General features: G+C 46.8%; 1 protein-coding gene across 6 annotated transcripts in view; it reads right to left on the bottom strand.

Annotated features, from left to right (window-relative positions):
* Window positions 1-12,165, bottom strand: part of IGSF9 (immunoglobulin superfamily member 9) — a 65,993-nt gene that overhangs the window by 51,423 nt on the left and 2,405 nt on the right. For 2 of the 6 annotated variants that reach the window (XM_081891306.1, XM_081891303.1), the window contains exons 1-2: window positions 7,635-8,192; window positions 580-960 (exon numbers count right to left, since the gene is read on the bottom strand). In XM_081891306.1, the coding sequence (XP_081747432.1) occupies window positions 580-637 (58 nt within the window). In that variant the 5' untranslated portion in view covers window positions 638-960; window positions 7,635-8,192. Of the gene's footprint in view, window positions 1-579; window positions 961-7,158; window positions 7,301-7,634; window positions 8,193-12,165 lie in introns of those variants that run through there. The other 4 variants (XM_081891308.1, XM_081891307.1, XM_081891304.1 and 1 more) reach the window with 4 other exon arrangements.

Raw genomic sequence — 12,165 nt, 5'->3', positions numbered from 1 at the left:
CCATTATAAGCAAACAATGGATGATTCAAATTTGTCTGTGTGCTATGACTCCGAATAATGAAACGAATAATGAAAACCAAGTTTCTAATTCCCTAGGCTTAGAAAGACCAGTTCCATAGGGTTATATTAACTTGCACCTCACTTAATAAGAATGTGTTTTATATACTTTATACTGTTGTAAGTTGTGGTGCAAGTAAGGGAACATAAGTTTTCATAATATATTTTTGGTGGTCTCCAAGGAAAGAAACAAAAAACCCCAAAACAAAACAAACCCCCCAAAGATTTATTTAAGGAATGGGGAACCTCAGGCCTAGGGGATAAACGCAGCCTGGAGATTTCCAAGCGCCAGACAGAGAGACCTAGAGGGCCGTGGGCCAGAGGTGCTCCACCTCTGGGCTACACAGTCTTCAGTCACCAAGTCCACCCACTTTGGGCTTTGGCTCCGCCCACACCAGCTGCAGCCCCCCCCCCTCAAATGACATTTCCCCAGGGTCAGCGGCCCTTCATAGCCTATTGGAAAGACTAAGTGCACTGTCAGCATCGTCCTCCAAAAGAGACCAACGAGAAACCTTTGCCCACCTTCAGCGAAGCTGCTGCAGACCAGGGCAAGGCGGACAATCCATAAACGCCAATTCATAGCACAGCTGCCCCCACCAGACACCTTGCAGCACCGCCAAAACCGCCCACTTGCCGAAACACCGAGCCAGCAAGCTGACCAGCTGCACGTTTGAGGAAGGAGGTGGGAGAACAGAGGGTCAGGCTGCCCCTTGCAGCTCAGGAGACACCATCGGATGATCCCCGGGGAACCTGGTGATGGAGCCTTGCAGCCCGTATGCCGTTTCTCATCCCCACAAAGCCCTTCAGAGCAGCACCGGTTTCTGCCGCTCTAGCGAACTAGCGAAGAAGTCTCAAGATTTCAGAACTTTCTGTCGAACTCTGCACCTCAGCATAGACCAAACCCTGTGGGAGCAAAAGATCCAGAAAGAGGAATTTAATTCAGATTTGTTTATCCTTGTTTAAACATACATAATAAAAGGTTATTTAGCTGAAGTATTCGATACATACAATAGCATACAAAATGCCACAAAGCGGTACAAAAAGTTGTGACTGGCTGATAAAAAATAAAATAAAAGGGTTTCAAATCCCCACTCGACCATGAAACTCACCTTGGGCCAGTCATGGTCTCTCAGCCTAACCTACCTCACAGGGTTGCTGTGGGGATTAAAATAAGGAGTGGAAGAAACATGAAAATAATAAATGTCTTCAAGAGATACCTGGAAATAAAAAAATGAGGGTCTCCCAACCACATCTGGAGGGCCACAGGCTCCTCAATCTTGTTCTTACTCGTTCTTGTGAATCTGCTCTTACGGACCAGACATTATACCTAACCGAAATCTACTCTTCTGCAATTCCAGTTCATGGGCTCCAATACCAGCAACAGAGAACAAGCCTGTCTCTACTGCGGCCCGTGTTTTGTTAGCCCCAAAATGGAGAACGAGCAATGTCCCAACCAAAGAAGAATGGCAACTTAAATTGACAGAATATGCACAACTTGCAGACTATTAGAATATTAAAGAAGGCTGGAAAACGTTTATTGAATATAGGGTAAATAATTGTGTACAGCTGAAAACGCTGGCAGCATTAAGATAAATTCCACAGTGTAAATAAGTTTGGATGGATGCAATAATGGAATACTGACTGGTATAGTTTTTGCAAAATATGCAGGGATTTAAGATCTGTAAAATGAACCAAGGAAAGAGAAGAAGGGAAGGCATTGATATCTTAAGGATGCAATATGAGCATTTAAAATTGTAAAACAGAAAATTTAATAATAATTATTATTTTAAAAAATGAATGACTCTCATTCCCCAAGCCCTTGAAATAGCTTAGATTGTAAAGGGGGATACAGAAGGGTGTGTCACTGTGTATAGAAACTAGCCTACTGTGTGCAAAGGTAAAATTCACAGGTAATTTCCCTGCTCACCAGTCAAAGGGACTTTTGAAGGTTGCCCAGAAGGTAACATGGTCCTTGGGCATAGAGTTTCCTGTTCCCTTTTACAGAAGCAAGAAAGCTGATGGACTGACAGATTCAACTTTGCAAAAATCTCCTATTCTACCTCCTTCCCTTCCTCAGCCCTCATTACCTTTCCTCTCTCCATCTCCTTAGCCTCATCTCTCTCTTCTGCCTTTAGGAGGGAAAAGTGAGGTCTAGAGGTAATTTGCCTTCCCCAACCTTGCTCATAAGGAACCTCCGCTTTCCACCTTCCCAGCAGACAGAATTTTATAGATTCTGCCCAAAGCCCACCCATATCTATTTCTGCGTTTAAAACACCCTGGGAAAAAGGGGGAGGGGGAGGGTGTGCCTTTCATTCCCCGCTCTCCCCAATATTCTCTCTCCTCCTCTTGTCATTTCAAATCTTCGCAACTCTTCTAAATTAAAAACACACACGTCTTGGCCAGCAAGTAACTCCAGGCAGACTCCAACTCACACAGACTCAAGAGTTGTTTGGCCCACTTCGCGCTTTCTGATACGATCTGTGCAAAACTCGCTGATGGATGGGCTCTGGGGAAGGCTGCAATTTGATTTTTATTTTAAAAAGCATTGGCTCGAAACTGAAGGCATGCAGGCCAATTCAGGTTAAATGGGGCCCTGGAAGTGTACAAATCCCAGCTCACAAAGGAGGCAGAATCCCCCCCCCCAAAAAAAGATATTTATTTTGCTGCACAAAGTGTCTTGGAGATCGGTTTATTTTTGTTGGTGGTTGGGTTTAAGAATGCCATGACTGGGACAGTTCCAGAAAACTAGGCCGCATTCACACCAACACGTTTCAAGCTCTATTATATCACTTTAACAGCCATGGCTTCCCTCATGTTGTGGGGGCAAAACAGAGGTGCCTTTTCCTATATCAGGGTAGACCAACCTCAAAAGCCAAATGTGGCCCTTCAGGACTCTCTGCTCGGCCCTTGGGACCCCCAGGCCACACCCCTCACTGGCCATACGCCATGCCCTGTCCTTTTCGTGTGAACTGAATGTTTTCTTAAGCTGTGTTAATGGCTGCACACTGTGCTGGAAACTCAGATACATAAGATAGGCACCAAATGGCTCAAACCAGGGTTTTATTTGCCAAAACGGAATGCCTAGTTGCCCGTTTTTTTTGCCAGGCGGCTCAAAAGTCCTATTTTTCCAATATGAATCTTTGGTTCCTGAAATTCATCTTGATTGTGCAAATAAAATATAACAGATAGAATTCTACAGGATGGGGTATTAGTGTGTGAAAAAAGTCAAGATCCAAGGATCCCCAGGCATGCACCGTGAGATGGTGGAGACGCCCAGTGCCAACCTGGCACCTGGGCATCTTCATTTGGTTGCAAGTGGCCGATAGCCAGGTGCAAAATGCATGTGGCAAATTTCAGACACTGACTGAACACCCATCATAGAGGAATTGAACTGGAAAAGTGGAATATTAACACGCATTATTAAATACAGACAAACCAAAATTATGCCCCTGGCATTCAGCTGGTACACAGGCAGCATGGTCCCTTGCTGCTACTGTGGACTACAGTTCTGCAGGCAGAACAGGTGCTGTATAGCAAAGCTCAGCTCCTCTTCCCTTTAACCCACACCAAAAGCTTGCCAATCCTTGCTCAATATTAGTGGGTCAGGGTCTTTATCCTAGCATCCCAGAAAGGTTACATTTCCTCACCAAGTGTGTCTATATTCACCTTTGGAAGAGTTTACAACATGATTCCACCCAGTTCAGCATCCTGCAAATCTTAGTGCACCTTACCCTACTCTCTTTAAAATGAACAAGTTTCTAGTCCTCATAGGCTGAAAATTGGCTTCAAAGTATGTGGGCAATACATTGTAAATTCTCAAGTAGGAGTCACGGGTTTCTTTCTACTCTGCCTAAAGCAGGGCACCAGGATACAAGGGCACTTGTAAAAGAGGCCGTGTGAAATATACACACATAAAATTATCTAGGCATCAGTTTGTATTGTTTCTCGCTTTCTAACCAGACGATCAATGACCAGGGTTGGCACTTCTGTGCCTGTAGCTCACTGCCGTTCCCCATGATTACTGAAGCAGAAATGAATTTATGCGAACTAATGGGATGTGTGCCAATTTTCATGATTTACACAGGTTGCAGAATTCCTCTTTTCTCCTGCACATTCCTTCTCGTCACACTGATGAAGTTTAGACTGTAAGCACCTCGAGGCAAGAGCCTGTACATGACTGCACCACAGCAGACATGAGAGGCTACTGTGCGTGCAATTTCACTTTCGAGTCTATCAATTTACTGAACCTGCACACACTTTTATACGAGAAAAATCCATCTTGGTTTGGAGGAGGCATACATTTTCTAAAAACAATGTGCACCTATGTTGCAGCGGGTCTTAAAAGAGGCATTCGGTATTCTTGCTCTCAAACAGGAAAGAATACGTCTTCTAAGATGGTTCCTGCTGTCTGCAGTTCTAGTAAGTATATTTCTTTTAAAAATATTTAACATTTCCTCCAATGAACATGAGAAGAGCCTGCTGGATCAGGCCAATGGCTCATCTAGTCCAGCATTTTGTTGTCATAGTGGTCACTAGATGCCTGTGGGAAACCTTCAAACAAGACTCAAGCAGCAGAGTTCAAGGCACCACACTTCAGCTCCACAATACCCCTGTAGGGTAGGACAAGCGGGGACAAAGTGAATAGCCCAGGGTCACCACATAAGCTTCTTGGCCAACTGGAGGATCAGAACTTAGGTCTCCCTTAGAGACTCTTAACTACTTGACAGGCCAATGCCTCTCCAGACATTCAGGATACTATTAAAGATAGGCTTCAGTGTGTGTGGTGAAGTTTCTGCAGCCATTTGGCCAAAGTTGAGTATGATTTCTGCCTCGACGGATAGCTGACGACAAGCTATTCTCATCCTTGACTGTCACTCCAACCACACCAACACGCAAAAATAATAACTGGCTGTCCAACTAACTGAGGGCATTATTACAGCTGATCAATTTTTTTAAAGCCAATTAATTAAGCAACCTAACCATGCAGCCATAACAACCACCCCCACAAAGACTGGGCTGGTTGGGGGTAGGAATTCTATCCCAATTCTCCACACCCTGATTTTGTTGTCATTGTCGGTCTACAAAATTTTTGTTTCTCCTGGGCTGCCATACATCTGGATTTTCCCGGACATATCTGGGCGGAAATTGGGAAAATGTCAGGGAAAATCCGAGTGTATGGCAGCCCATGTTGGCAGTGCCCTTTTTGCAGGTTTTTTCTTTCTTTCAAAAATGGCATATTTTCAGCGATCTTGGCCAAAAACTTTGGCAAGAAAAGAAGAGCTCAACAACTTTTCTCTTTGAAATATGGCAACCCTAGTTTCTCCCTTATCCTGCTGTCCCTCCATCTTGTTTCTTGGTGACACTGCTTTGGTTACTATTCTGCCGCCCACCATGGAGTTCGCTATTAGAAAGAGCTGCAGATCCCCACCCTGGTGTGCTGAAAGCCGCTCACCCGCTCCAGAGCTTTCGGCTGATTTTTTTTGGAGTGCATTTTATATTGTTTCGTTAGCTACTTTGACTTTAAGGGAAGCTGGGGTACAAATGCTTTAAATGAACACAAAAAGGAACACAGTGCGATTTCCCCCTCCTCCATCAAATAATCAGGACTGGACAGGGATGCATGGAAAGACAATCTCAGAAAGCTTTTATGCATGGTGGCTGGATCAGGCCAAAAGGCCCATCTAGTTCAGGATTCTGTTCTGACAAATGGCCAACCTACATTTAAAAGCAGGGGAATTAGAGAGAGGAAGAAGCAATTTTCTGGAAAGAGAGGAGCCGCCTAATACACTTATGACAAAATTGGAGTTGCTCAGTTACTCTGTCTTCTAGGGGAAAGTTTCTGGCTCCAGTTATTTATGAGAACAGCAAACCAAGAGTAGCAAAATCTCCTACAGATTGTACCCCAATTCCAGGTGAGAAAATCCAACCCATCAATCCTCCCCTTTGGAAGATCCCTCTATACAAAATATCACTACCATGCTCTGCTCCCTCTGGGCACCACTGCCAAGCGACCAAACACACCGGCAGCCTTGCTGCTTTCTAATGAATAGATTTCCACTTTTCAAAGTAAAATAAGAACTCCTCTCAGCTCCGTAGGGAAAACAGACAGGGAGAGGAAGGATACTGTGCTTTTGTGTGAGGAAAAGTGCTAAAAAAGTTATTACTGATGATAATCGGTATCACTTGTGATATTATGTGGGCCAAGCTCCCATTTGCCAAATCTCTTGCTGAATTGTTCGAACAGTCTTCCTCTAGCCTGAGCCCCCAATCGCAAAGGGAGATCGGCCTCCATTTCCACCCCCAATAAATTTCTGGGGGAAGCGCTGGAACAAACAGCCAGTGCTGTATCTGGGATATATGCTCATGATGATCCAGTGTAAACGCAATAAAGCGCCTCGGGATATTTTGTATTAATTTGAATCCACAGCCAGGCGCCACCTTTCGGATTCACTTCCAAAGGTTCCAAAGCACTCCAAAAACTGTCCACCAGGCTGGGTATTTTAAACAAAGGGGAGGGGGTGTTGTTGAAACCGTCTTTATGTTGAAGTCTGGAACCTGCAGTCAGTCACAGCCTCATAAGTTGGAAAACCTCCATATTTGGCTTTACACACTTTGATCCCCCACGCCAGGAGTTTCCAGCTCAAAGACACAAGACTTCCACACTGCCTTGTTCCTGAGTGTGAAAAACCCAGGAGTCCTGCCTGCTCAGCCCCCACCTCTTCGAGCTGGGAGGCGAACCCAGGCACCCTGAGAATCCTTCTAGGCCAGAGATGGTGAGTATCAAACCCAGGGGCCAATTATGTCCCTCCAGTCCGGCCCTTGAGACTCTCCCAGGGCAACATCTCATCCTGGTCCTGCTCTGGTTCCACCTGGCTGGAATTTGCCCCTGAACTCCAAGCCCTCTGCACAAAAGGAGACCGTGCATTCACTGTTCCTGCCCACTTGGAGGCCGATCACATACATGCATGTGGCCCAGGTAAGATTGTCTCGAAGGGAATGTGGCCCTTGGGCTGAAACGGATTCCTCCCCCCTGCTCTAGAACAGACTCTCCAAGACCACCCAGTTCTTCTCCCTGGCGGGGATGGAAGCGGAGGCTCTTACTTCCTAGCGACAAGCGTCTCCTCCGAGCAGAGCCCCCGAGGCTGTTTCCGACTCTCCACCGCAAACCACTAGACTTCTCTTCCCTCTCGCTTCAAAGCTGGACATGCAAAACCGCGATTCTGTGGATGGCCAGACCTCCCCCCTATGCGCGCGACGGCGGCAGAGGTGCAGATCCCAACTGCTGTTCCCGACTCCTCTCCCTCTGGGGAGACAACCCAGGCGTCCTGGCTCTCCCGGATCCGCCTCCCCAGCCCCCTGCCCGGCCCCGCTGGAGTTGGGAGGGGGAAGCAAGAGGAGGATCGCCGACCCACCAAACCCCGAAACTCTCTTCTGAACAGTTGGGGGCTCATTCGCCACAAAAGCTTCAGCTCCTACCAATTGCGCAGCCTCTCGAGACTAGGGAAAAAGCGCACGCTCAAGGCGAGGGACCCCATCGCCCTCCTGTCTCCGACGCACGGAGGGCTTGTTTTTTTTACCTGCGCACTGGCGCCGCTTGGCTGTGCCCCCTCCCAGGAAGGGCTTTTCCGTCCCGGCCAGCCTCTGAGCTCCGGCAGCCGGCTCCATCAACAAGTCCCCCAGCCAGCAAGCCGCGGCGCTCCCAGGCAGCTCTCACCGCTTGGGCGCAAACATTGCGCGCAGGATCGGCGCTTGGAGAGGGGATGTGCGCGCGCCCCTTTAAATTTCGGGATACCCTCTTTTTTCCTGCGATCAAAATTTTAAGTATTCCCCCCTTTCAGTGTTCTCGCATCCCTCCACCCGCCTTGCAAGACACCGGATTCCCCTCAAGCGCAAAATAAGAAGGAGCACGCACAATCCGCCTGCGCTGAAATATAAGCGCTCCGATCTCAACTCGCTTCTCTTTAACTCCCCTAGCCAAGCTTTCGGCAAGAAAAACTCGCAGCACAATGGAGGGGCGGGTCCCCTGGCCCCCTCCCTTCCCCAAGCCGCTTTGTTGCCACAGGAACAGCCAATCCCGCGCCCAGAAACGCCTCTTGCGCCTTCCAAACTCACTAATCAGAAAAGCGGAAAGGCAGGACTTGAGAGCTTTTAAAAGAGGGGGCGGGCGAGGCTATGTGTGGATTTATAGCCATCAATGTCCGTTTCGTTTGCAAAGGCTTGTGGGAGATGTAGTTCACCCCCCGTGGGCCAAGGGCTCCTCTATTGATGCGGAGTGCCTCCTAGTGGAACGGGCTGATGAGCCTGTTGCAAAGGATGGTGATCTCTCTTCCCTCCCCATTTTACAAATGATTGCCCCCCCAACCCTCAGAGCCAAAGGCTCTGTCTTTCTAAATCTGTTTTGGTAATGCTGTTTTACTGGTTTTTATGTTGTCTCTCCATTCTGTTTTATTATATATTTATTACATTTAGTGGTTGCTTTTTAACCAAGGTAACTCAACATGACACACAAACAAAGAAACACATACATTGAAAAGGGAAAACGAATAAAATCCTGTTTTTCAAAGGCAGGATTTAAACAGTCTATCCACGGGCAATTAAGAGCCAAAGACCTGGTGAAAAATAAATATTTTTGCTTGGCGTCAGGTGATGATCACAGGGCCCGGGTCGTTTCATATGGGGAGAGGCAGACCATGAGGTGTTAGGGTCCTGAGCCATTTATGGCTTTATAGGTCAAAACCAGCACTTTGAATTGGGCCTGAAAACCAATGGGCTGTCAGCAACTTGGCCACCAAATTCTGCACCAAGTCACCTTTAAAGGCAGTCCCACACATAATGCATTGCAGTAATCTAACCTAGAAGCTACCTACCGGAGCATAGACAACAGAAGTTCAAATGTTTCATTTTTTGAACACCACTTAAAGATTTTTACTGAGCAGTGTATAAATGTTTTAAAATGAATGAACTTTGGCTATGCAAAGTCCAGTCCCAAACCCTCCAGGTGTCCTTTTCATTCTGCATTCAGGTGTATTCCGCAACCTTTCATTGACACAATAATAGCGTATTGGTGGCGGATTTCGACTGGACTGTCCACTCATCATTCCACATTATTAGCTGCTCTGCAGTGCTTCTCTGTTATTGCCGTCCGGAGGGGCACAGCATAATAAAAACTTAAACCTGAACAGTTGTGCTATGAAATATTACAGGATTTCAGCAGGGAGTTGCAAGGCATGCACTGACTGGGAATTGAGCAGCATGCCCCCCATGAAACATTTGCAGGCGCAAATAATGTAACTGCCCTGATAACGTCATGATCACAAATAATCATGAATGCACAACAAAAAGGGCATTACGGAGAGTTCCAGTGAGTTCAGAAGAGCAGCAACCTCTTCAAGTAAATCCAAGACACATTCTACTTTCCCAATGCTTTTTGGACAGGCTCTGAGATGCACAGGTGCATGATCAAATGTGACTCAACACGCCGCAGTGGGGAGCCCGGTCTCTTGCTGGAGCTTCTAAATTGCCACTCAAACCCAAACTCCCCTTCCATTCTCCACTTCCCCCTGGGCACAAAGCACACACTCCTGTGACTGCACACACATCAGAGCCAGGCAAGGCAGCAGGTGTGTGACGGAGGGATTATTTTCCTCTCTCTAATCACTACCTCAGAGGGGCTGAAACAAGAGATATTGTTTGAAGTTCTCTTTAATCTAATCCTGGTCTGGGCGCAGGAGACATCTGATCTCTCGCTGCGGCGGCTGAGCTGGAAATACCTGTCTGGGCTCAAATCCATCCAGGCCTCCCCCCCCCCCTTATTTTGTCAGAGTTTTAAAATATATTTCCCGGCCAAGGAATGCGTTGGAACAAGGCTCAAATTCCATTCACCCAGCCCCTCTAAGCCTTCGCAAGTAGGAGCTGCTCTAGGAACCTGCATCTAACACAAGAGGTTCCCAACCTTCTTTTTTTTTTACACACCTGTAGGGTCACTTGAAAGTTGCTGAGGATTTTGGTGGATCACTCTATTATTATTATTATTATTATTATTATTATTATTATTATTATTATTATTATTTGCTTTCTGTTTTACAGCAGAAAGCAAAAATAATAACAACTGAATGATCCACCAAAATCCTCAGCAGAGAATTGTAATGTGCTGTGCTGGGGTTTCTTTTATTTGTTATATACACTGTATTTTATTGTATAGGATTCAAATTGCATAGGGATCGCTCAGTCGACAGAAGCATGAGGCTCTTAATCTCAGGGTCAGGGGTTTGATCCCCACGTTGGGCAAAAGATTCCTGTGTTGCAAGGGGTTCGACTAGATGCCCCCCCCCCAGGATCCCTTCCAACTCTGCAGTTCTACGATTTCAAATTGTGATACAATAGAATGCAATATAGGAAATGAAATAAGCAATAAGCATACAATCAAAATTCAACAGGAGGTACATGCCATCTCCTGCCTTCAGCCACAAACCCACAGACATGCCATGGACCAGCTCCATGAAATTCCCAAACTCCTGTTGGTCTGCAGGCTACAGTTTGGGAACCCCTGGTCTACACAGACCGGAAGTGGCTCTCCATGCTTTTCCAGTCCCATCGATAGATGCAGGGGATGAAACCAATGACATTCTACACGCAACGCAGATGCTCTACCTCTCTTTTAACTATGAATATTGCTGTATATTTAGCCGCATTTTTGTACTATAGCTTTACTCTGCCTTTCCTCCAATGATTAGCGGCTTCGTCCTCATGACAACAACAATGCTGCAAGGGAGGAGGGGCTGGCAGAAAGAGAGAGGAAGGCTGGATCCAGGCATGTCAAATAAGCGATTCAGTTAAACACGTTGTAAACTCATACAGAACAGGGAAATCCGGTAGGGAAAGACAGGACTCCACAGTGCCATCTGGTGTCACAGTGTTGTATTGCATATACAACACATCTAAAATGCTTTTCCTTTACCAATCTAGCTGAGTCCAGAGAGAGAGAGAATGTTACTAGTTTATGGGAACCCAACGAGCTTCATGGCTGAACAGGGAAGCCATTCTGCCCAGGTGAGCTCTGCTGGGTGACTACCTAGTCCTAGTCCACCATCCTGTGTCCTCCCCTGTCCAACCAGATGCCTCTTGGGGAGCCCACAAGCAGGGCACAGGGACAACCCCACTGGGGTTCACCAGCAACTGGAATTCGAGTGGCACCCTGCCTCAGGTCATGAAGGTAAGACATAACTAATGGGATGTAATGGGACCAGTTGGATACAGAGGAATGATAGGAGGAACCAACTGGGGAGCCACCAAGGGAAGAGGCTCAGAGCCTGGGGAGTGGTGGTGGGACAATGATTAGTGGTTATAGAGAGAAGAGGAAGGGGTGTCAGAAGCTGAAGTGGTAACAGAGCTTAGTGACAGGGGAGTCTCTGGCAAAAAGAAGACCAGAAACAGAGCCAGAAACAGAAGCCAGGGGGGAGGGAGGCCAAGAGGCAGAGATACGTCAGGAGGGTGTCTTCCCCTCCTGCTATGACAAGCATCCCTCGCTCCTGTCTTCCAGAGCCAGAAGAGGGCTGAAAGGGGCAGAGCAGTGACAATCTTCGCACAGGCGCAGTCTCCGATTGCTTGGGAAGAGTCCTGGAGAGGAGGGGACTTTGATGGCTGTGGGGAGGTGGGGGCTCAGCAACAGATTTATGAGGCTCATTAGGCATATAATGTCCCTGCTTGCGATTTGCTACCAGGCCAAGTTCAAGGAGTTACTATTAGCATATAAAGCCTGTCACAGCCTGGGATCAGTTTACTTGTGGGATTGCTTTGCCTCATATGTACCCACTTGACAGCTTCGATCGGCAGAACTGGCGCTGTTACAGAGGCCCCAAAATACCCCTTCTGCGCTTGTAAGAAATCGATCAGCATCTATACTTTGGAACTCCCTGCCTAGTGACAGAAGGCAGGAACAATCACTGTACTCTTATTGGAGTACATTTTTGTTCAGGCAAGCCTGTTCAGAAACGTAGATGCAACCCAGTCAGATGGGCGGCATTATCAACACCATCATTCTCTTTTTAGCTTCTGATGATTTTAATAATCTTTTAACTGTTTTTAAACACTTTAACTGCTTTTTATTGA

The sequence above is a fragment of the Podarcis melisellensis genome (assembly GCF_964234715.1).
Source record: "Podarcis melisellensis genome assembly, chromosome: 16".
NCBI classification, from domain to species: domain Eukaryota; kingdom Metazoa; phylum Chordata; class Lepidosauria; order Squamata; family Lacertidae; genus Podarcis; species Podarcis melisellensis.
This window is presented reverse-complemented; position numbering and strand designations above follow the sequence as displayed.